The sequence below is a fragment of the Megalops cyprinoides genome, chromosome 21, assembly GCF_013368585.1.
Source record: "Megalops cyprinoides isolate fMegCyp1 chromosome 21, fMegCyp1.pri, whole genome shotgun sequence".
NCBI classification, from domain to species: Eukaryota; Metazoa; Chordata; class Actinopteri; order Elopiformes; family Megalopidae; genus Megalops; species Megalops cyprinoides.
This window is the reverse complement of record NC_050603.1, coordinates 480,001-505,000: the sequence shown is the minus strand read 5'-3', so window position 1 is coordinate 505,000 and position 25,000 is coordinate 480,001. Positions and strand designations below refer to the sequence as shown.

Below are 25,000 nucleotides of genomic sequence, written 5' to 3'. Positions count from 1 at the left end.
CGGCCTCCTACCCCCTGTTACCAAACCCCCCCCCCGGCCTCCTACCCCCTGTTACCAAACCCCCCCCCCCGGCCTCCTACCCCCTGTTACCAAACCCCCCCCCGGCCCCTGCCAATCTGCCATAACAACCCTCCAGCTTGGAACAACTAAAAACACAGGAAGCAGCAGGACCAACCTGCACACACGCTTACAGTAATCAGCCCCGCCCCCCCGCCCCCCCGCCCCGCCCGCCCCGCCCGCACCGCCCAACCTGCACACACGCTTACAGTAATCAGCCCCGCCCCCCCCCCGCACCGCCCAACCTGCACACACGCTTACAGTAATCAGCCCCGCCCCCCCCGCCCCCCCGCCCCGCCCGCACCGCCCAACCTGCACACACGCTTACAGTAATCAGCCCCCCCCCCCCCCCCGCACCGCCCAACCTGCACACACGCTTACAGTAATCAGCCCCGCCCCCCCGCCCCCCCCGCACCGCCCAACCTGCACACACGCTTACAGTAATCAGCCCCGCCCCCCCCCCGCACCGCCCAACCTGCACACACGCTTACAGTAATCAGCCCCGCCCCCCGCCCCCCCGCCCCCCCGCACCGCGGGAACACTGTGCGTCCAGCCCAGCAAATCTCACTGCAGACTGCCTTACGCTCCCACACCCCGCCCGCACCTCCTGCCCCCATGGCTCAAAACGCAGGGACTTCTGGGAATGTCAAAATCTTTTTTATAACTTTTAATCATGAAGCAGAAATGATGTTTTAAAAGCACATCTGAGTATGTGTGAGTGTGCAGGTTGCCTTTTTCAGGTTTAATCACTGACTCATGAGAGAGCGAAAAGCACCAAAACGGCAGATGATAGAAAAGCGATGCAGCCAGCATCTCTCACATGGTCACACTGGCTCTGCCTGTGGAGCGCCCGAGCGCATGCGGATCGTTACGGCGACAGAGACCCAGCAAGCCGTTAATCTGTGGAGCTGCAACTGCTTCTGGGAATCGCAGTCCTGTGGAGTGTGTGGCTCCGTGCTGTGATGGAGCAGCCCGTCACGGCTGTCACTTCCTACCATAAACTACAGCTGCCCGCGCCGGAGCAAGGGGTCAGCACCCCGACAGCTGAAATGAACGCCCTACCCCGCGGCCACATACCCCGCCCCACGGCTGGACTCCGCCCACAGACAGCGCTGCAATAGACTCATCACAGAGGTGGTGAGGATAGAGTGTACCCATGATGCTCTGAGAGGAAGGCTGTATGAGTGTTAGCGTTACGCTCTGCTGCAGAGCCTTCTGACGGCTCACAGGTGGGTCAGGCAGGTGATGTCCAGCCTCAGCTACATGCTGCCCCAAACTGACACCCAAAACCAGCCGCCCCCCCCCCCTCCCCTCGGGACGGGAGCAGCGCAGGGAGCAAAGACCTGCGGAGAGTTGTGGATATAAATCTGCGGAGCGGCGCTTAATGTGCCCATCTCTCAGAGCGCCGGCCGCCAGGCGATTTATGCTGCTGCCGCCAGCGCTCCCCCCGCAGCCAAGACCCCATAAATCACCCCCAAGCCACCCCACCCAGCCAAGCGGCACTAACACAGCATGTTACATATGCTCCTGTAACACGTTAAATATGCTCCTGTAACACGGCATGTTACATATTCTCCTGTAAAACGGCATGTTAAATATGTTCCTGTAACACGGCATGTTACATATGCTCCTGTAACACGTTAAATATGCTCCTGTAACACGGCATGTTAAATATGTTCCTGTAACACGGCATGTTAAATATGTTCCTGTAACACGGCATGTTAAATATGCTCCTGTAACACGGCATGTCCTGCTGTAATACTGCATGTTTTACACTGTAACGTAGCCTGCCACGCTGAGGCACAGAGAGCCCGCCATGAGGCACAGAGAGCCCGCCATGCTGAGGCACAGAGAGCCCGCCATGCTGAGGCACAGAGAGCCCGCCATGAGGCACAGAGAGCCCGCCATGAGGCACAGAGAGCCCGCCATGAGGCACAGAGAGCCCGCCATGCTGAGGCACAGAGAGCCCGCCATGAGGCACAGAGAGCCCGCCATGAGGCACAGAGAGCCCGCCATGCTAAGGGCTCTGGCGGCACTCTGACTCAGAGGCACAGAGACGCTCAGAACCTGCAGAAACAGGACCACTCTTGTCTGAAATCGTCATGGTTACAGACAGCATCGGAAGCCCAGGTCAAGCAGCCAGAGGGAAAACCTGAACCATACTGGCTGGAAAAAGGAAACCGCTTTCATAATGATCCTGACATCGCTGTTGTACAGATCTGTAACCATGTGCGCCAGGAGGAGAAACGTTGATGTTCATGTGACATTTCATGTGGAGGGTCATGAGAAAAACACGGAGCACAGAGCACAGGCGATTCCAGGCGAGCTCTACCTGATCCCCAGGTTCATGGTCTCTGCGGTGCCGATCATGCCGATTGCCAGAAGCATGTTGTTGCAGATCTTTGCTGCCTGCAGAGAATCACAGACACACACCCTAAGCACACAGATACTCACAGTAACACACACACATACACCCTAAGCACACAGATACTCACAGTAACACACACACATACACCCTAAGCACACAGATACTCACAGTAACACACACACATACACCCTAAGCACATAGATACTCACAGTAACACACACACACACACATACACAAAGCACACAGATACTCACAGTAAGAGACACACACTGAACACACAGATACTTACAATAATACTGTAAACAAAGCTAAGAGATGTGTAGCAAGAGTAAAATGTAGTATTTGTGTGTGTTTTCAATATATAAAATATATATTTCATATGTACAAGTGTTTATATGTATACAGTTGTGTAGTATATATGTGTGTACATGCAGTACAGATGCGTATATATATATACAGGTGTGTGTATATATACAGGTGTGTAGTACAGGTGTGTGTGCAGTGGCCGTACCTGTCCTGTTCCGACTTGGCCGCAGTACACCACGTTGGCCCCCATGCAGCCCAGAAGTTCCTTGGCAGCAGTGAACTCCTGCTCGACCCCCCCCACCATGAAGGTGAGCTTTGCCAGACTGGCTGCGCCCACACCTGGCCAACAGGGGGCGAGAGGGAACTCAAACACTGTACCAGCTACAGCGGTCTGCCAGTGTCAGAATGAATACACACTCTCTCCAAACACAACCAGAAACACATCAAGAAAGATCAGCAGAAGATTAACAGTTCACACACAACACATATGTTACATATTATTCTACATGTACATATTACATCTATATTATATATTATTATATATTATTGAAATAACACCTCATTCGATACAGTTGTGTAAATAAATGCCTGTGTGTATGTGTGTTTTTCTATGTTTGCCTGTGTGTGTGTCCCTGTGTTCCTGCGGGGGGGGGGGGGGGGGGGTGTGTGTGTGTGTGTGTGTGTGCTTCTGTTAACAGGGCAGGCCATATGATCATCTGTAAATCACTTAATTTGTTAAACTCTCTGAGCACCCTGGTGTGGTAGTGAGATCTTTAAAAGCTGATTGTTCTAATCCCTCTCCACACGACCCCCGGGGGAGGGATGTCCCTTTGTGCCGGTGTGCGGCAGCTGTGCCTGAGGGGGGGGCGGAGCGGCCGGTGGGGTAATTAACTTTATACTTTATCATGTTCAATTAGCAGCGTTTCGGAGGGGTGGGGCCGTGGAGGACTGCGTTAGGAGCGTGCCATGTTTTACCAGCACACGGTCGCCATCGCCCCCGGGGGGTCCTGCTGACACAGAGAGATGGCCGCACACATGCCTGCGCAGTGGCACAGGGGTGGGGTCTGAGCCCGGCCAGGGGCCAGAGAGAGAGAGAGAGAGAGAGAGAGAGAGAGAGAGAGAGAGAGAGAGAGAGAGAGAGAGAGAGAGAGAGAGAGAGAGAGAGAGAGAGAGAGAGAGAGAGAGCCGCACAGCATCAGAGCGAAAAACACCGGCCTGCGATCGGCTAGAACAGACACACTCCAGAGTCTTCACCTTCAATACACTGCATTTATACCGCATTACACATCCTGTTTGTGTTATACCGCGTTACACGTCCTGTTTGTGTTATACCGCGTTACACATCCTGTTTGTGTTATACTGCATTACATGGTTCATGGGGAGGAGCTCAATTTGAGGAGCTAATGATGCTACTGTTAATAATTAAGAGTGGATTAGCGTAGCATGTCAAACGCCTAAACAACAGTACCAGGTGGGGTGTTGGGATGTGGGCTTTTGTTTGGGGGGGTGTGGTGCATGGGGGGGGGCAGTCCTGAGACGGTGCAGTGGTCCATCTGTGGCTGCTGAAGCCTCATTATTTACCCATAATGACCTGCACACACACCCGCCAGCACATCACAGCCACTGACAGCCGCTACGCTAATTAGCATGGCCAGAATTCAGATAGCCCCCGCATGGGGGAGAGAGAGGGGGGGCTGGGCTGGGGGAGGGAGAGGGCACAGGGGGTCTGCTGGATTCTGGCAGTGAGAGTGGGGTGATCAGGTAAACAGGGCCGGGGGGGGCAGGAAAGAGAGGGAACAGAGGGAGGAGAGAGGGCAGAGAGAGGATAGAGTGGGGATGAGAGAAGGGAAGAGAAAACAGGACAGGATGATGGAGAGAGAAGTAAAACCTCTTACAGCAGCCAGTAACCCACAGCACAGAGCTCTTACAGCAGCCAGTAACCCACAGCACAGAGCTCTTACAGCAGCCAGTAACCCACAGCACAGAGCTCTTACAGCAGCCAGTAACCCACAGCACAGAGCTCTTACAGCAGCCAGTAACCCACAGCACAGAGCTCTTACAGCAGCCAGTAACCCACAGCGTGGCACCCATCTCCTCAGGTCAGCCAATGACAGCGCAGAGAACATCAATGACCACAGTGGCCATCGATGGTGGTCAGACTTCAGGTGCAGCAGAGAGCATCTGGAGGCCCCGCCCTCGCCCCCGGCCCCGCCCTCACCCCCGGCCCCCGGCCCCGCCCGCTCCTGCCGACGGCACGCAGATGAAGTAATCACCCATAATCAGCGCTTACGCTGCTGCGGGTCGGTACAGAGGCTGCAGGCGTGATGGAGGACGAGGCACAGAAACACAATAGCGCATTAGCATAGCGGCGCGCAGGAGAGATCTGCAGTGCACAGACTTGCCGCTTCGCTGGCGTTGACGGATTAAAGAGGAATTCTAATGAACCGAGCAGCACCGCCTGACACCACGGCTTCATTACCATAACATCACCAACAGCACCCCCTAGGGGAGCGGGGGCAGCTGACACCCAGCGACGCGCCTGCAGACGCAATACGCTGCCCCTACGCACCTCCGGTCTGAGACCGCTTCCTTCACAGCGTTGGGGGGGGTCAGGGCCCATTAAGGTGATCCTGGATCAGTTGTTGGCCGTTTGTGTACACGGAGCTGGCTCCATTTCCTCATCCCAGTGCTCACATTTTGAGTCCTGTGCTGTGCTGGCCCTGGAGTGCAGGCCGGAAGCACCAGCTGCAGCGTGGGACTGAAGGACCGTCTGAACGCGGGGCACCGGCGCGTCTGAACGCAGGGCACTGGCCCGGCCCTGTTCCAGCCCTGACCTCCTGACTTCGTCAGAGCAGCGGAAACCGCCATGGATCCGAGGAGGCTCCTTTCACACAACGGGAATGTTCTTCAGTGACTGTGAGCAGATACTGGGCTGGTTCTCCTCCCAATGTGGAGGTCGGCGGCGGGGGGTGGGACGGTGGGCTCCCAGTGACTCCGGCACTGATGAGACCGCGCTCGTCGTGCTGTTCCCACGAAAACGGCGCGGTACGCAGCATTCCGCTGGTGCTGCACACACGGAGCACAGCGAACGGCTCGAGCTTTACAGCCTCGCAAAGCACTGCAACCTTATAATTACGCCGAAGGGGAGATATTTTCTCAAACAAATTAAAAACCCAAACAAGCTTAATAAATTTCCAACGGATTAAAAAAAAAAAAAAGAAAACCAAAAAACCAGAAAAAAAACACAAAACTTTCTCCATCACCAAATCACACGCACATAAAACAAAAAAAGCCCTTTCAACAGTGAGCGTGCCAGACGGCTAACACTGCGCGGCAAGCTAAAGTAGACTGGGTCTCCCTGACCGCGCCGCGCTCTCTCCCTGACCGCTCCGAGCTCTCCCGCGCTCTCTCCTTGACCGCTCCGCATGCTCTCCCTGACCGCTCCGCGCTCTCTCCCTGACCGCTCCGCATGCTCTCCCTGACCGCTCCGAGCTCTCTCCCTGACCGCTCCGAGCTCTCTCCCTGACCGCTCAGCGCTCTCTCCCTGACCGCTCAGCGCTCTCTCCCTGACCGCTCCGAGCTCTCTCCCTGACCGCTCAGCGCTCTCTCCCTGACCGCTCCGCGCTCTCTCGCGCTCTCTCCCTGACCGCTCCGCGCTCTCTCGCGCTCTCTCCCTGACCGCTCCGCGCTCTCCCGCGCTCTCTCCCTGACCGCTCCGCGCTCTCCCGCGCTCTCTCCCTGACCGCTCCGCGCTCTCTCGCGCTCTCTCCCTGACCGCTCCGCGCTCTCTCGCGCTCTCTCCCTGACCGCTCCGCGCTCTCCCGCGCTCTCTCCCTGACCGCTCCGCGCTCTCCCGCGCTCTCTCCCTGACCGCTCCGCGCTCTCCCGCGCTCTCTCCCTGACCGCTCCGCGCTCTCCCGCGCTCTCTCCCTGACCGCGCCGCGCTCTCTCCCTGACCGCGCCGAGCTCTCTCCCTGACCGCGCCGCGCTCTCTCCCTGACCGCGCTGCGTGCTCGCAGGACCCTGAGCTCGCTGTGGGAAAGGCACAAACACGCTACAGAGAAGAGCTTTATTTGGGCCGATCTGGGCATCGCCCCTCACCCCTCACCCCTGCAGGGCAGAGACCAGCTGATGAGCTGGGATGTTCCCGGGAGCAGCAGAACCTGCATAACCCCAATGACCACTGCTGAACACAGTCACTGAGTCACTGAGCCAGTCTCTCTGTTAGAGTATGTTGCTCCACTGCTGTGACAACGTTGCCTGAATGCTGTAGGTAAGGAGGTCATACTTCTGTGTTTGAAAAGGCTTTGAGTGAAGGGAAAAAAGGGGGTGGGGCCTGCGGACACTTGATTGACAGGCTCAGTAGGGCATGAGGCAGGACAGCAGCTGACAGGCAGGGTGGGGGTGGCGGGTGCGGGGTTTTGGGGGGGCGAGAGGCCAGCCCCCCAGCTGCTGCGCTGGGCGCCTCCAGACGCCTCCTTGTCATGCTAATTCATTTACTGCAGCCTGTCCCATTACTGCTAGTGAACTGCCACTCATCACAGCGTTGCCATGCCAACCTCATCACCACGACAGCTCCAAACCACCATCCTATCTAACCCCCCTCCAAACCTCCACCAAAAACCCCAACATCAACCCAACCCTAAACCTCAACCAAACACAGTCCTAACAGAACTTTAAACCCCAGCCCAATGCTAACACTCAATCCAACATAACCCTAAACCCCAACACCGACACCAACCCGACACTCCAGCATACTCCTGAGCCCAAACCCGACACCCCAGCATACTCCTGAGCCCAAACCCGACACCCCAGCACTCTCCCAGCTCTACCTGAGGAAGACACAGGTGTGGGGAGGGACAGTCAATGGGGAATGAGAAGAACCGGGCTGGCCTGAGATCTGAAGCGGCTTCTGCTCTCATCAGGAATGGCCATGTGTGTTAAACTCACCCACTCACACACTCCTACACCAAACGGCCTCCCCTGTGTTGAACACACTCATTCACACACACTCACACGCACACATCAGACACACACCTGTGAGTAACTCCACAGCGGCTGCTGAAACTGTAATATCCACATGTACTGCAAACTCCTGTTCTGCATCGCAGACACCCTCCACGGCGCAGGAATCAGGCATAATTACTGTTAACGACCCTGGAGCTCGTTAGCGTCTATTTTTACCCGGCGGTGCCAGCACCCGGCGCAGTGACGTCACTCGGGGTTTGTTGTGGGTGCTGTCGCATGTGGCAGGCTTTAATGGCACAGACGCGCATTTTATGGTGAATAATGCGTGCGAGCCGGACTGGGCCCGGCTGGGCTGGGCCCGGCTGCGTTCCGCCGGCCCGGTCAGTCCGGGACAGCCTTTACGGGTTTGTTATGACCGACGCGGAACCCAGATCAGAACCGTGCCGCTCCGTCAGAGAGCGAGCCAAACCCCGCTGACGCACGAGCAGCCCAGAGCCAGCGTTATTGTTTTACGCACCACAGAAAAACAGCAGAAAATTCATATTAAAAGAAAATCTAAATTAAAAAGCCCAAACAGTCTGCTCCCTCACAGAGTGAAACCTTTCACCAGCTACGCTTCAGTCATAAACGAACACAGATGCAACCGTCTGCAAATGCAGACGCAACATTCCCTAAACGGAGAGGCAACATTCTGTAAAGGTAGATGCAGTCCTGAACTTGTGTTTAACCCTTTGAGCCCTGGAAATGCTGCAGCAGATAGAGTGAACCTGCTGTAAACTCTCACACAAGAGTGTGTGTCGGCTTGAACTCAAATAAAAAGAATTTGTAGTTCAATTTAAACCAAGTCTATATATTTAATTTAAGAGGCACAAATGACTAAAAATAAGCTGGAAAAGCATCTAACCCTGGAGTTCTACTAATCAATACAGCAGACAACTGACAAGAAGTGTAAAGTATTCAACACACCATCCATCAAACATCATCAACTACAACCTTAGTCCAAACAACATTGTGCATGTACGTGTGTGTGTGTGAGAGTGTGTGTGAAAGTGTGTGTGAGAGTGTGAGTGAGAGTGTGAGTGAGAGTGTGAGTGAGAGTGTGTGTGAGAGTGTGTGTGAGAGTGTGTGTGAGAGTGTGTGTGAGAGTGTGTGTGAGAGTGTGTGTGAGAGTGTGTGTGAGAGTGTGTGTGAGAGTGAGAGTGTGAGTGAGAGTGAGAGTGAGAGTGTGAGTGTGTGTGTGAGTGTGTGTGTGTGACATTACTGTAGTTGATAGGCAGTCAGTCTGTCCCACAGAATGATACCCACACAAACATACTGCCACTATCTCTCACATACTCGTATCTGTAGAGACTGTGTGTGTGCGTGTGTGTGTGTGTGGCCTCTTCTGAGGGAGAGCTGTTGGTTTTCAGCACCACCTCCTGGTCAGTACACACACTGCACATGCTCCTGTCTAAAACTGCACTCCCTGAATATCAACACTAAACAGCATGTTTGTGAACACTGCCAGACGTAAACCTGTACTCTGATCATTAACACGACGCAGTGTCAATCTGCTGATTTTTAACACTCTCCAGTGTGAATCTGCACGCTGCTCTATGACAGAGTGATCCCAGCCAATGGGGAGTGTGCTGGTTAAGCATGACAGGCCATGTGAGCCAACTGTAGCAGCAGGGGCAGGTTTCAGATGCACCTGAGGGTGGTTTATGGGTGTGCTGGTGGTCCTATGTTGGGGAGGGGGGGGGTAAACCACTCTCCCTCTCAGGCCCAAAACTGACCCAAATCTCTGCTGGACGCTGCACTCACTTCAGACAGCAGCCCAGGACTCTCCCAGCACCAGACTCTCGATGGGAAACTGTCTGTCTGTGTCTGCTGCAGTGAGAGTGTGTGTGTGTCTGTGTGAGTGAGTGAATGGGTGAGTGAGTGAGTGTGTCTGTGTGAGCGAGTGAATGGGTGGGTGAGTGAGTGAGTGAGTGAGTGAGTGAGTGTGTCTGTGAGTGAGTGAGTGAGTGTGTCTGTGAGTGAGTGAGTGAGTGTGTGTGTGTGTGTGAGTGTGAGTGAATGTGTGTGTGAGTGAGTGAGTGTGTGAGTGAGTGAATGGGAGAGTGAGTGAGTGAGTGAGTGTGTGTGTGTGTCAGTGTGAGTGAATGTGTGTCTGTGTGAGTGAGTGTGTGAGTGAGTGAGTGTGTGAGTGAGTGAATGGGTGAGTGAGTGAGTGTGTGAGTGAGTGTGTGAGTGTGTGAGTGAGTGAGTGAGTGAGTGAGTGAGTGAGTGTGTGTGAGTGATTGAGTGTGAGTGAGTGAATGGGAGAGTGAGTGAGTGAGTGAGTGTGTGTGAGTGTGAGTGAATGTGTGTGTGAGTGAGTGAGTGTGTGAGTGAGTGAGTGAGTGAGTGTGTGTGAGTGTGTGAGTGTGAGTGAATGTGTGTGTGAGTGAGTGAGTGTGTGTGAGTGATTGAGTGTCTGCTGCAGGGAGAGGGTTTTATTGGAGTCTCTCTCATTTGCTCTCCCCTGCATTCAGCCCCACAGCAGTAAAGCTTTGCTCTCGGTTTATGAGGCTTTCACCACATGAAAGGCAGAGAGAGACGGTGCGTTGCTACGGCTCTTTCTGTATGAAACACAGTGACACATGATACGCCATTACGGCTCAAGCCATTCAGAGCCTGTGATCCTGTGCACTGTCAACAAGATGACAGCAAGACCTTTACAATGCAACCCACACAATAAACTCTGCTCTAAAAACTAACATAATCCACTGAGCAGTGTGGAGCAGTGTGAGACAGTGTGAGACAGTGTGGGGCAGTGTGGGGCAGTGTGGAGCAGTGTGGGGCAGTGGTCAGTAGGGGGCAGTGTGGAGCAGTGTGGGGCAGTGGTCAGTAGGGGGCAGTGTGGAGCAGTGTGGGGCAGTGTGGGGCAGTGTGGGGCAGTGTGGGGCAGTGTGGGGCAGTGTGGGGCAGTGTGGGGCAGTGGTCAGTAGGGGGCAGTGTGGGGCAGTGTGGAGCAGTGTGGGGCAGTGTGGGGCAGTGTGGGGCAGTGTGGAGCAGTGTGGAGCAGTGTGGGGCAGTGTGGGGCAGTGTGGGGCAGTGTGGAGCAGTGTGGGGCTGTGTGGGGCAGTGTGGGGCAGTGTGGGGCAGTGGTCAGTAGGGGGCAGTGTGGTGCAGTGTGGAGCAGCGGTCAGTAGGGGGCAGTGTGGAGCAGTGTGGAGCAGTGTGGGGCAGTGTGGGGCAGTGTGGAGCAGTGTGGAGCAGTGTGGAGCAGTGTGGGGCAGTGTGGAGCAGTGTGGGGCAGTGTGGAGCAGTGTGGGGCAGTGTGGGGCAGTGTGGGGCAGTGTGGGGCAGTGAGGAGCAGTGAGGAGCAGTGAGGGGCTGTGTGGAGCAGTGTGGAGCAGTGTGGGGCTGTGTGGAGCAGTGTGGGGCAGTGTGGAGCAGTGTGGAGCAGTGTGGAGCAGTGTGGGGCAGTGTGGGGCAGTGTGGGGCAGTGTGGGGCAGTGAGGAGCAGTGAGGAGCAGTGTGGGGCAGTGTGGGGCAGTGTGGGGCAGTGTGGGGCAGTGAGGAGCAGTGAGGAGCAGTGAGGAGCAGTGTGGAGCTGTGTGGGGCTGTGTGGGGCAGTGTGGGGCAGTGAGGAGCAGTGAGGAGCAGTGTGGAGCAGTGTGGAGCAGTGTGGAGCAGTGTGGGGCAGTGTGGGGCTGTGTGGAGCAGTGTGGAGCAGTGTGGGGCAGTGTGGGGCAGTGTGGGGCAGTGTGGAGCAGTGTGGGGCAGTGTGGGGCAGTGTGGGGCAGTGTGGAGCAGTGGTCAGTAGGGGGCAGTGTGGGGCAGTGTGGAGCAGTGGTCAGTAGGGGGCAGTGTGGGGCAGTGTGGAGCAGTGTGGGGCAGTGTGGGGCAGTGTGGGGCAGTGTGGGGCAGTGTGGGGCAGTGTGGAGCAGCGGTCAGTAGGGGGCAGTGTGGTGCAGTGTGGAGCAGCGGTCAGTAGGGGGCAGTGTGGAGCAGTGTGGGGCAGTGTGGGGCAGTGTGGGGCAGTGTGGAGCAGTGTGGAGCAGTGTGGGGCAGTGTGGGGCAGTGTGGGGCAGTGTGGGGCAGTGTGGGGCAGTGGTCAGTAGGGGGCAGTGTGGAGCTGTGTGGAGCAGTGTGGAGCAGTGGTCAGTAGGGGGCAGTGTGGGGCAGTGGTCAGTAGGGGGCAGTGTGGAGCAGTGGTCAGTAGGGGGCAGTGTGGTTTCTGAGAACACTCACCCCCTGATACCGGCGCATCCATAAACACTGCCCCCATTTTCTCTGACGCCACTGCCATCTCCTTGGCAACAGAGGGATCGATGGTGCTGGAGTCAATGAGGAGAGTGCCTTTCTTCACCTTCCTGTGAGAGACAGAGACAGAGAGAGAGAGAGAGAAAGAGAGAATGAGAGGTAGAGAGAGAGAGAGAGACAGAGAGAGAGAGAGAGAGAGACAGAGAGAGAAAAGGAGGGAAACAAAGAGGGAGAGAGAGAGAAAGAGAGAATGAGAGGTAGAGAGAGAGGAAGAAAATGAAAACACTGAAAGTACATCAGAAACACAGACACTGCTGTGGCCTTTAAGAAACTTCCCCCCACACTGACCCACCCCCCCCCCCCCCACACTGACCCCAGATGACAGCTGGCATCTTAGAACCAGCAACATCCAGCCCCTAACGGTGACCATATGGAACAAACAGAGCACCATTTTCACTCGGCCACAAAAGTGTTGAGAAAATCGATCTTTTGGGGATGCAGAATATTTCGGATGGAGGGAGAGAGTGTGAAAGAGTGAGAGAAAAGGCCGATATAAGCAACCCTGACTAGCCAGGGAAGATGAAGCCGACACACAGAGGATTAGGTGGTTTAAAACTGAGGTTTAAAATGTAATAATTTCTCCCAAACAAGAGATGTATTCATTAAAAAAAAGCTGACATGGGGAAAATGTCAGTCATGCTAAGAGGGGGGCCCAAAGCTCCACAAGCAGTGTCACGAGTCGAGATCCTCTTCACTTACATTTACTCTTTCATGTAACTGTTGCTTAATTGTTAATATGTTGCTTATCAGATTCACCTTTTTCCACCCTCTGGTACATACTAAAGCATATTTGCATGCATGTGTGTATATGCTACATGTAATATATCCCTGCTTCCCTGTACGTATACATGCTTTATTCTATTCTACACCGCTACACTGAGATATAATATTCATATCACCGCTTCATGTTTGTCCTGCCAATAAAGCACCACAGACCTGAAGCAAATGGAGCAGGACAGCAGGTAGAAAGAGAGAAAGAGGAGACTGAGGGAGGGAGGGAGGGAGGGAGAGAGGGGGTGCAGAGCGAGGCCTAACTCTCAGCTGCGCACTTGAGAATGCCGTTGGGGCCGGTGTAGGCCTCAATCACGTTGGGGCTGGAGGGGAGCATGGTGATGATGCGATCAGCCTTGTCTGCCACGTCTGCCGGGGAGTCCAGGATCTGGGGGCACAGCAGGGACAGGCTGGGGGTCAGGGCGCACCGCAGAGAGGAACCCCACAAAACAACCACCACACAGCTGCCGTGGCCAGGAGAGCCCGTTTCAGCTTTACAGTGTTAGACGCCTCCCATACGCAAAAACCTCTGCTAAGAGTTGCAGAGACTCCAGCTCATTAATGTCAGTGCATGTGTGAATGCGTGTGCGTGTGAGCGCGTGTATGTGTTTTGGTGTGTGCGTGTGTGAGAGAGTGTCTGTGTGTGTGTTTTGGTGTGTGCGTGTGTGAGAGAGTGTCTGTGTGTGTGTTTTGGTGCGTGCGTGTTTTGGTGTGTGTGCGTTTTGGTGCGTGCGTGTTTTGGTGTGTGTGCAGGGGGACAGTCCCTGCCTGCGCTCCCAGGTCCTGCAGCTCCTTGCCGGATTCGGGAAAGAGGTCAGTGGCGATGATGGGGTAGCCGCTCTTCAGCAGGTTCTGAGCCATCGGTGTTCCCATGTTCCCCAGCCCGATAAAACCCACGGGGGTCTTAGATGCCATCGTCCTGCAGACTACAGAGCCACAGCGTTACACAGCATTAATGTTACATGGCATTACACAACATCTGTTACACAGCATTATACAGCGTTCCTGTTACACAGCTGCATCTGAGTGAATAGGACTCCAGCAGGAGCGGGATGTGTGAGAACGAGCTCCGCATCATACAAGCAGCGACTCCAAATGCAGCAAAAAGGGGGGAAGATGAAGGAATAAAGTGCTTTCAGCACGCGAGTCATCAGTAAATGAGCTCATTCTGCACATTTCTGTGGGTATCAAACATGCAAACTACATGACACATGAGATTTAAAAACATTTTTATCATCACAGATTCCAGTTAAAATGTCTGGAATGTTATTTGGAGGTGTTCTGCGGTCACCTGCACTCTGTGCTCTAACTGAGGTGTGCAAAGTGTAGAAAAGCTCAGAGAGAGGGGACACCTGAGAGAACCTGAGATCCACATTTTAACACAGCACGTCCAGTCTGAGAGAGAAACCAGCCTGTACCTCAGAAATCACACTTTCGTGACATAAAAACACACCACCCAGCATTGCACAATCACTCCTCCACATCTGCCCAGAGGATCAAAATTACACTCCAAGGAGCAACGGTATCACTGCCATTACCACCTTATGAGGCTTATAAATTTAAAAACAATAATGACGGGGAACTACAGCAGAGCCACCCCATCAGCAGCAAGCAGCAGTCACACACTCTGTAACAGAGACACCTGCTTTACCAGGCCATCACACGCGCAAGAGAGTGGCAGTGTGACGCTGTGGGATAATCAGGATGGAGGGTCTTACATGATATATGAAGACCATTTCTGGCAGTAGACCTCCGTTTTCTGGTGTGAAGCACATGGTTCAAGGTTACCTTTGAATGCATAAACGTACTGCTCCCTCCTGCCGACATCACTGTGCCCCAGATTCAGGGACCAGAGAGTCACTGTCCGCCTTACACGCAAGGTTCTGTCTCTGACATTGCGGAAGCTACAAGTGATCTGATTTGTTTTGTTATGAACATTCCAACGGGGGTGTGGTTTAAAACAACAAACCCACAGTCAGCATAGGAAGGAAGGCAGCACCGTGACCTCCTGAGACAGACTGAACACAAGAACTGATACAGCACCAGAAAACTGCAGGGTGTAATGGGCGATCTTTGCTCTCTTAACCCTTATGTTAACACGGGAAAATGGCATTCTATCTGGTTTCACATTACCAACGTGAGTCAAATATAACTTGTGTAGATGCAGGCTGGAGATTTTTTTTTATTGTCAGGAGTAAAATAAGATTTATGAGCTACATTAGCTAACTTCATATGGAATGGTAAAAATGAATGTAGTGTTTTATGGATGGGTGGGGTAGGCATGGGGTGGAGTGTAGTAAGAAAGCTTCTTTAGTAATGAGTGAATTTATTTGGGATTTAGTAGCTGTGTTGCTACACTCAGTTCAGCGGTTGGGTCCCAATCTGGTGTGGACAATATGGATGTCAAAGAGACAATGGCACTGATGATCAGCGCAATTATAATGCTGCACAGATTAATAAATAATATTAACATCAAAGCACAGTGTACCCAGGGTGGCAAATTTAGAACAGAGCTTAGGAAAATTATTATACTTGAAAACCTGACATTCCTGTGAACTCAGTCAGGATGTGTCTACAGCTAAAGGAAAGCATTCATATTACGGCTAATACAGAACCTTCTACCTCACCGTGAAATGGTGACAGTCCATCATATTTAAACTGACCCCCATGCAGACACGTGGGCAAATTCTGGCAATAAAAATAAATGGCGTTATCAGCCATGAACGCCGCTCTAGGACTGTCACAGCTCACTGCTGCATCAAGGACAGGAGAAATTTGGGATGAAGGGTGGCGAGAGAAACGTGACGAACCTTTAATAAACACGTTCTGCTGGCCAGGGTGCTCCAGCAACAGTTTTAAAGGGATCGATTTACTGCCGATGACTGACCACTGGGACAACATATACGTAGACCTGCTGGGTAGGTAAATATCAGAAAACGCTGCAGCAGGCACAGTTCAAGACGATTCAAATCTGAATCGCAGACCGGCGGTCAGCCTCCGTGATACTCTCAGCAAACGCATTTCTAAAGAACATAATATGGCTAGCTAAGTCTTCCCAATACACGAGGGGCTTCGGAATAATGTAAAAATACGTTACCCATCGTCAGGTCGCCTTGTTTTTGGTTGCATCTTTGTAACAAGCTCCGAGTCCCTTTAAATAACGCCGCCATGCTTCCTTCCCCTTGACCTCCCCGCCGCAGTGACGCCTTTCACTCAGGCAGGGGGCGTTACCCGCGAGTGACGTTTTATATGACCAATGAGAGGCAAATAAAGGCGGAACATCCTGCGCAGTTACCCAATACTGTTCCCTGTTGTGGTGACGTCACCCTCAGCGCAGCAGCTCCTCTCGTGCCTGTGTTGTTGCGCCAGCGCGCAGACAGCGGAGTCCGCGTGCGAAACGCCAGGTTTCTCAGACCTGCAAAGTTCATACTCTTTATGTCTTTTTTTAATTAGTTAAAATTACACCACTTTGGGCAAGAAAAATTTGGGCAAAATTATCTTGAAAATGTTTCATAGATTGTTAAACTTCAGTTATATAGCCTAATATATGTTATAAATGCGTGTTATAAATAAAATGAAAATGAAATAAAAATGAAAAACAAGACGATAAGTAACAAAATATAGAATATTATTGCATATTATTGCAAATGTTTACTGTTTTGGTCAACAGACAATGTAGGGGCATAAAGATGAAAGCTGGTTTCCGCACTTCTATAATTTACTTTGGAGGAGATGTATATATTTGCCTCAGGGATCAAAGGGTGGTTCAAACAGAGCCCACTACTGTACTTCACCTTTCTGCTGTACTGTCTTTCAGAGCTGTAGTAGAGTTATTTTTATTTAGACTATAGCAGTGCTTGGGTTATGTAAAGCATGGCTCTTACTAATAATAATAATAAAGCTGAGGTCTAAGCAGTCTGCTCCTGGTAATGCTAGGCTATTCCTAAATCCCAAATAATAAAAGCAGAGTTTACACTTTTGGAAATGATTGGACAGGTATTTATCTGAACAGTTAAGACAATTTGCTTGGATCAGTCTGATCTGAAACCTGCTTTGAGTTTCCGATTGATCTGAGAGTGCTGTATTCAAAATCACCTCCATTAAAATCACATTTTAACTCATTACGGAAGTGCTGAGTGTCCCTGACCCAACATCATTTTACTCAATGTTAGCATCATACTCATTCCATCTGAAACTAATCTGAGGTCAGTGCCACAGTGTGATACCTGGGACAGGTATTAACGGAACAGGTGGGTTTTAAGCCTGAGGAGTCCATGGGAGGGTGTGTCTGGAGGAACATTTCTTTGGCAAAATCACTGTGAGTGATTAATATTACATAAGAACATATGATGACGAGAACAGGCCATTCGGCCCAACTAAGCTCGCCATTAACGCTTTATTTAATGGCGTTATTGGTGAATTCTGTGGGAGAATAGCAGATTCTACAGTCAATATCAGTTCTGCAACTCAAGATACTCTGAGTTTGCTTGTATTAAAAAAAGGAGTCTGTATTTTTCTGAAACCAGCATGCACACACATTCACCAGCAAAGTTTGTGAATGCTGGAAGGGATCTATAGACCAACAGAGTCTATATTTGTTATGAAATACCCAGCACACCTACATTATACTGCCTTTTGGTTTATTTTTTTCTTTTCTCTTGGGCCTGGCTCCATCCCACCTAGAGGGGGTCGTCCATCACTGGTTAGAGGGACGTGACCTCACCTGGGTCTGAGGAGATTGGAGTTCCTGTTTGCACTGGAACAGGCTGTAGGATCCACTATTGGTGGACTGAGGCATTGGTATTGTTTGTGAATGTGGAATATAGTCTTTTTCATCTGCATGTGTTTTGCCCTGTCTACCTAGGAACTTTGAATATTTATTTGCTGCGGAGAGATTTTGTTATTTTCCTAGGGACACTTAACTGAATGAATCCCTGGAGACTGAGCTCAGTCTGCAGGGCCGGACAGAGCCGCCCCCAGCTCCGAGCTGTCTCCTCCAGGCTCCGCTTCCCAGGTGACTCCCTGGGTAGCCTGCTGTGTCGCTTGGAGGTTGTGAACCGTGTACCTCGTTTTTTCTTTCATTTATGTCTCCCTCACGCGCTCACACACTGACACCACACGTTGTTAGGGTGTGTATCTGACATATTTGATATACTATATGATCCATAGTTGGCGCTATTTCGCCAAATATTTCAACTCAAACTGAGTCCTAAACGCACGCAATGCAGCTTTATATACGCATGTTTAATTACATAAAAAGAAAAAGGTGAGATTTTAAAATGAGATTTTTAGAGGAGAACTTGCTTCCGTCGCCTCATCCGAGCAGCCGACACTGCATAGCGGAGTATCAGACTGTAACCTGGTTTATCAGACTGTAACCTGGTTTATCAGACTGTAACCTGGTTTAGTATCAGTATCAGACTGTAACCTGGTTTATCAGACTGTAACCTGGTTTATCAGACTGTAACCTGGTTTAGTATCAGTATCAGACTGTAACCTGGTTTATCAGACTGTAACCTGGTTTATCAGACTGTAACCTGGTTTATCAGGTGTGTCTCTGACCTGGCTGGTTATCGAGGCCACTGTAAGTATCCCGCTGTGCTGCGTTACCTCACTCATTTCACATCGCTGAAGGCAGCAAGCAGGACGAGAGACCAGAATGCACACGGATATCAGGGGTCCTGTAATGTTATCATGTCATACAGAGCGCTGATGATGATAGCATTATAACACACTGCCCAGGTTAGCTGTCCATCTGGCTGCGCACTGAAAGGGAAATGAAAATAATCTATTAGACAATCTCTGTCTTTTACAACAGGAGAAATGAATGACGATCTGCTATTCAAATTGGGCTAATGTGGGAGGGGGGTTTCGCCGGCCTTAGAAAACAGCGCTATTTTGCAGACCCAGAGCGTTCGTCAGCTGAACAACGTGAATGTCCGAACATCACTGAATATACAGACAGCAGCTATAAGACGTGCCACAGTCCCCCCACCGGCACCCCCCCCCCCCCCCCCCCCCCCCCCGGGCCGTCTCACCTGCACAGCTCTCTGCGTACTTCCTGCCCTTTGCAGCAGATCCAAGATCAGTATCCCAGCGCAAATCCTAGCCTCATCCGTAAACGTAACGCTTATTCACCCTGATCCAGGATCAGTGAATAAGGCCAGAGAGACCCTGATGGTCCCGGATCTAACGTCATTGATGCTCTATAATAGGAAGAGGGACGAGGAGCGCAGCTGCGTCAGGAACAGTTTCGGAGGATAACTTATCAATTCTGCAGCGGATTCTGTTTCTTATGCAGCACAGGTACAGGGTGGCGGCTGGTTCATTTCTTCAAAGTCCTTGCTGTAAATGCTGTTGTTTCAGCGGCGTAACAGAAACGCGTCCTTGAGACGGCTGGGTACCGCTCCCGGTGAGGATGCTGGCGGCGCTGCGGGAGCGGTCACACTGCAGCTCGCAGACGCCTTTCATTTGGCGTGGATTTGTGTCATTCGTTTCAGGTCAAACCCAGCGGGGTAACAGACACACCTAAGCGTTAGCTAGCCGAATAGGTGAGCTGATTTTGCTGTTACATCAAATGGCTTTATTGAAACCCTTATTAATCTCACTAGCCGGCTGGCCGTGAGGAGTCAGAGTGACAGTCCCTACATCCTGATGAGGCTGTTTCAGTTGTTAGCCAGCGCGTTAATTATCTGTTTGTGCGCGTTTCTGAGCGTGTACACAATAGCTTGCTTGCACTGTATGCCAATTTTCTCCAGCAAGCCAGCGAGCTGGCGAAATGGCAAGCTATTCAGCTATCGAGTTTCGTGTGTTACGAATTACCAGATCTTGTGAGGATCTGATGCAACATCCGAGTGTAGTGTGTGTTAATCTGTAATAAATCTATGCACAACGATGATGCTAGCCGCCGTGCCTAGATGACTAATCTACCTTCGAAAGGCTTTGGATACTAGATTGTATTGCCAACAGCACCAGCACAGGCAAATGCGGTTTTTTACTCAGCGTGTCAACACTGCGGCGGGGCCAATGAGGGCCAGCAGGGTGTGGGATTTAATGGTGACGAGCTGGGAGAGACCCCTCGCACTGCTGACCTGAAGTCCAGTCCCTTAGGATTCACCAACAGGGGAACGCTGCGACACGGGGAGCGTGCAGAATCAGCGGAGCTGTCCCAGTGTTTTTGTGTGATAAGCGGGCGTGATATCTGCAGCATTTCATTTCAAAACGAGTGAAATTTCTGGGTTGTTGTTCCTATGCCCCCTCGGCTCGAGGTGGTCATGGGCGTCCTCTCCATCGATAGGTTTTTGGGGACTGGTTTGGGCCTCCTTAGATCCATGACTACTGATCGGAATAGCTCTTCCCGCTGCGGCTTCAGGAAAGAGGGCATCTCTACGTCACTACCTCCCGCTTCACCGCTCTGGGTTTTTGTAACGGCTGAGCAGAGCGTGCCCGATCCTCTTTGGTTAATCGGAATCTGCCATGCCCTCAGCCGTGAAACCTGTTGAAAGACATTAAAATGTTCTCCCTGTCAGGCTACGTTAATTGTTATGTGCAGCACGGAGTGCTGAAAATGTTTGATGTAAACCAGCCACAGAAATGAACAGCTGTTGGAGACGTCAGGAATGGAAATGTCCCTGAGAAAGGTGTGCTTTGGGATATTAGGCAGAGGTGTGATTCCCACTTCACCCTGTTCTTACTGTGTGGGAAATATGCGCCTATGTAAATAAGCTTTATTACGGAGTCTCTGGAAGCTCCCATTGTGCGTGCAGTACCTGCGTAGGACGTTCACAGCTCTCACCTGCTGCCCAGGGTCCACAGCTGAGAGGGACACGCTTTCTGACTTTATATGCAGGCCGGGTCAATACAGGATGTGGAAAATGCAATAGCATGATGTGTCCTCCACCTCCAACAGTGGGAGGTGGTGGTCATTGTGAGCTGGCATTATGAATCTGCAGTCAACTTTGTGTTTGAAATAGGCATGTTTTCACGGGGGGGGGGATGCATACAGTGTTGAAAAGACTGTTCTGTTGTAGCTGAACAAGGTCGATTGAGAATCTACATATTATGCCAGAGCCATAAAAAAGGCAAAGGATGAAGCGATACAGAGCAAAAAGTACAAGATTCCAATGAGATGAGGTTACATTAAAGGTATACAGTGCTAAGAGTCTAAGAGTCTAAGAAAAGTGTAGCAGTTCTTAAAGTACAGAGAAGGGCAATAAGACTGGTGCCAGGTATGCAGCGCACAAGCTGATGAGAGACCTGGGAAAGTCAGTCTCTCTCACCTCAGCAGAAGGAGGTACATGGACAGTTTTGATTGAGGTTTTAACATTTTTAAAAGGGATTCACAAAGCGGGCTGTAGAAGCATGTGGCGGGAAATGAAAGGTAAGTGCCACAGTGATGGCAGGATATTTCTCAGGGTTACGAACGCGCTGTGTTTCACGGTGATGGCAGGATATTTCTCAGGGTTACGAACGCGCTGTGTTTCACGGTGATGGCAGGATATTTCTCAGGGTTACGAACGCGCTGTGTTTCACGGTGATGGCAGGATATTTCTCAGGGTTACGAACGCGCTGTGTTTCACAGCGATGGCAGGATATTTCTCAGGGTTACGAACGCGCTCACGGCGATGGCAGGATATTTCTCAGGGTTACGAACGCGCTGTGTTTCACGGTGATGGCAGGATATTTCTCAGGGTTACGAACGCGCTGTGTTTCACGGTGATGGCAGGATATTTCTCAGGGTTACGAACGCGCTGTGTTTCACAGCGATGGCAGGATATTTCTCAGGGTTACGAACGCGCTCACGGCGATGGCAGGATATTTCTCAGGGTTACGAACGCGTTGTGCTTCACAGTTCACTGACGCTCGTCTGCAGGCGGAGTGAGGAGGCTGGCTGGGGTGAGTGGGTGGGAGGTGTGCTGTTATCACCTGCTGTCTGTGTCCCTGCGGGCTGCGGGGGGCTGACAGGGCAGTTTCTCCCCCCTCCCCCCGCCCCCCTCGCAGGGTCGTCGCTTGCTGACAGGATGGCTCTGTTCCACGAGGGGGCGTTGGCCGGCGGTGCCATGGAGGCCTCGAACTTCGCTCATGTGATCTTCCAGAACGTGGGGAAGAGCTTCCTGCCGAACGCAGCGTTGGAGTGCCGCTACACCCTGACACACCACATCACCCCCCACCACAGGGACTGGGTGGGCATCTTCAAGGCAAGCGGCCTCTGCTCTCCTCTCTCCATCTCTCCTCTGTCCTCCTGTCCTCTGTCTGCACACACTTGCATGTCATGCCTGTTGGAGTGGTGGTGTTATACAGAGTGGTTGTTTGGTAGAGATGGGTGGTTCAGTGGGGGTGTGACTCTCCTAGGGGCTGCACCCCCCCTCACCAGCAGGACATCAAGACAGAGCAGCTGTGATACATTCAGACCCTTCATCATTTTACCGGAACCCCAGATAAGCCTCTGCCCCTGCAGCCTAGAGTAGGGAGTGTGAGATCAGACGTGTTACACATCACAGATTGCCAGCCGAACGGAGCTGTTCTGTCATGGAGATTTAATCTTGCTAAAGTGAGACCACAGACATCAAACGGTTAAAGGAAGTGCCGTTTTCCCCAGATTACCTCACCTCCTCACCTCCTCACCCTTGGCGCGGTGTTTGGCAGGTGGTGTTGTCGTTTCAGAGCGTGAGCCAGTGTGTTTCGTGAGGCGTTGGGTAGGCGTGTGTTTGCGTGCCCGCAGGGTGGCTGAACGGGGGCCGCGATCGCGCAGTTCTCTGCCTGCGTCAGAGCGGCTGTCCGGGGCTGCAGAGCCGCTGGAAAAGCACAGCTCAGACCCATAAATCTGTGGCTGCTGACAGCCGGGCTGCAGGGAGTTCCCAGCCCTCGGCGCGTAGCAGGATACCTGCGCCGTGACTCACGCACACACCACTGCACCGTCAGCGGTGTGCTGTCGCCCCCTGCTGGCCCAGAGCCGCCCCCACCGCTGCAGGCCGGAGCAGGGCTGCTGGAGGCCTGTTTGCTGTGTGTTGAACAGTGGAAATGCTCGGGCTCTCACATCTCTGAGTTTTGAGGTGAAGGAGGCTTGGGAAGTGGCGGGACTCTTTGATGTAGCGTCACCTGAAGCGTTTGGGAGATGCAGGGGTGCTGAGCCTCCTGGGGGATTTGGGGGCATGTCGGCGGCGGCGTCTTGGAGACGGCTGGGACAGAGGGTGTAATTACGCTGTCAGCACCCTGCCGATCGCAGCTGCCAGCGCGTGATTGATGGACGGCCGCAACTTTATGCCGTCACTCCGCTCCTGTGCAGACAGGCTCTGTGGAAAACTGCCGAGTGCTACAGACACCTGCAGCTGCGCGGGCCTGAGACCGCCATGCCCGCCACGCCCGCCACGCCCGACAAACCCCCCCACGCTCCGACCCCCTGCAGTCTGTCCCACGCTGTGAGCGCCGCACTGAGGCCTCTGCTGGGAGGTGAGTGAGCGGGACGCAGCCAGAGGAGGGCCTGGCATGCAAACGCATCACCTGTGCACGTTGCCATGGTTACGTATCTGCGTAGTCGGTAAAATGCGACCAACCAGCACATCTCTGGCTCGAAATAAAAGGGTTAATGGCTGTAAAAGGAATGGCTGAATTGAGATTTATGACTGCGGTTTCTGTACTGCACAGAGATGGCTGTCTGTACTGTGCTGTTAGGAATGGAGCCCACTGAACAGACAGAGAAACTCTGTCTCTAATCTCTGAGCTCTGAGCTCTGAGCCCACACTACAGGACGCCTGCGAGACGGTCTGCTGCTCGCTGTTAATGACTCGCTAACAATGCTAATGACGCAAACAACGCTCATGGTGTAAAGAGTTCCAGTTATGTGTTGCAGTTACACCCCAGGCTGCTTCCAGGTGCTCATGGGTAATCCTGCAATAGTGACATCATTGTGAGAGGAATGTGGAAGAGTTTTTGTGAGTGTGTGCGTGTGTGTGCATGTGTGCATGTGAGTATGTGAGTATGTGCATGTGGATGTGTGTGTGCATGTGTGCATGTGAGTGTGTGTGCATGTGCATGCGAACATGTGAGTGTGTGAGCATGTGTGTGCATGTGAGTATGTGTGTATGTGAGTATGTGTACATGTGCATGTGCGTGTGTGTGCATGTGTGTATGTGAGTATGTGTGCATGTGCATGTGTGTGTGTGTGTGCATGTGTGTATGTGTACATGTGCATGTGAGTGTGTGTGCATGTGTGTATGTGAGTATGTGTGCATGTGCATGTGGGTGTGTGTATGCATGTGCATGCGAACATGTGAGTGTGTGAGCATGTGTGTGAATATGTGAGTGTGTGCATGCATGTGAGTGTGTGTGAACGTGCATGCATGTGAACATGTGAGTGTGTGAGTGTGTGTGTGTGTGTGTGTAGAGGTGTAGATGTTCAGACTGAAGCTCTGCCAGGGTGAAGTGAGGATGATCAGGCTTGACAGTTTTATAGCTGAGGGTTGAGGTTATGGATGTAGCCTTCACTTAACAACACAGAGACATCATATAATTACATTTCACTTCATATATAACATTTTCACGTATAATTACATGTCACTGTACGTTCTGAAGTGTGTGCACATTTCACATGAAGTGACATCTGGCACAGCAGTTCCCTTTACATGTGAAACAGCCATGTCCCGTGTTTCTGTCTGCGTGGGGGGGGGGGGGGGGGGTGTCCTCGGCTGTCCACAGGTCAGGGTCCCACGCTGCCACCAACACTGAGGGGTGGGGCCACCCAGATCCCAGCTGTGACCCGTGTGTTCACGTTGTGTTCAGGTTGTTTTACGGTTGTGTTGACATTGTTTTAAGGTTGTGGTCTCTCTCCAGGTGGGCTGGAACACGGCCCGGGATTATTATACCTTCCAGTGGGCACCTTTTCCAGAAAACTCTGCGGAGGGCGGTGCCGTCACGCAGGCCGTGGTGTTTCAAGGTGAGAGTCTGATGCTCTTTAAGGTGGGTGATGTTAGACAGCGTTAATGTTGTTATTTTACTGCTGGGTGTCTGCATTGTACTGTGTTGTTATGGAGGGGTGGAGGGCTACACCCCTAGCACCGGTGGTCTGTCTGCTGTCCCAGGGTACTACCTCCCCAAAGACGACGGCGAGTTCTACCAGTTCTGCTACGTGACGCACAGAGGGGAGATCAGGGGCGCCAGCACACCATTCCACTTCTGCGCCTCCACACCTGCGGCCGAGCACCTGCTGACCGTCGAGGACGAGAGCAACTCCGACATCCT

The 25,000-nt window shown here is 52.4% G+C and overlaps 2 protein-coding genes across 3 annotated transcripts in view; one reads left to right on the top strand and one right to left on the bottom strand.

Moving 5' to 3' along the window:
- LOC118769300 (3-hydroxyisobutyrate dehydrogenase, mitochondrial-like) overlaps positions 1–15,933 on the bottom strand; it is a 19,455-nt gene extending 3,522 nt beyond the window's left edge. Inside the window, exons 1-6 of the mRNA XM_036516359.1 lie at positions 15,861–15,933; positions 13,532–13,689; positions 13,042–13,151; positions 11,921–12,042; positions 2,937–3,070; positions 2,390–2,466 (exon numbers count right to left, since the gene is read on the bottom strand). Of these exons, the coding sequence (XP_036372252.1) occupies positions 2,390–2,466; positions 2,937–3,070; positions 11,921–12,042; positions 13,042–13,151; positions 13,532–13,689; positions 15,861–15,933 (674 nt within the window). The remainder of the gene's footprint in view (positions 1–2,389; positions 2,467–2,936; positions 3,071–11,920; positions 12,043–13,041; positions 13,152–13,531; positions 13,690–15,860) is intronic.
- Positions 15,934–18,980: 3,047 nt separating this feature from the next.
- Positions 18,981–25,000, top strand: part of tax1bp1a (Tax1 (human T-cell leukemia virus type I) binding protein 1a) — a 15,267-nt gene continuing 9,247 nt past the window's right edge. For both annotated transcript variants that reach the window (XM_036515758.1, XM_036515760.1), the window contains exons 1-4: positions 18,981–19,069; positions 21,764–21,960; positions 24,593–24,695; positions 24,841–25,000. The exon at positions 24,841–25,000 is cut by the window's right edge and continues 31 nt beyond it. In XM_036515758.1, the coding sequence (XP_036371651.1) occupies positions 21,784–21,960; positions 24,593–24,695; positions 24,841–25,000 (440 nt within the window). In that variant the 5' untranslated portion in view covers positions 18,981–19,069; positions 21,764–21,783. The remainder of the gene's footprint in view (positions 19,070–21,763; positions 21,961–24,592; positions 24,696–24,840) is intronic.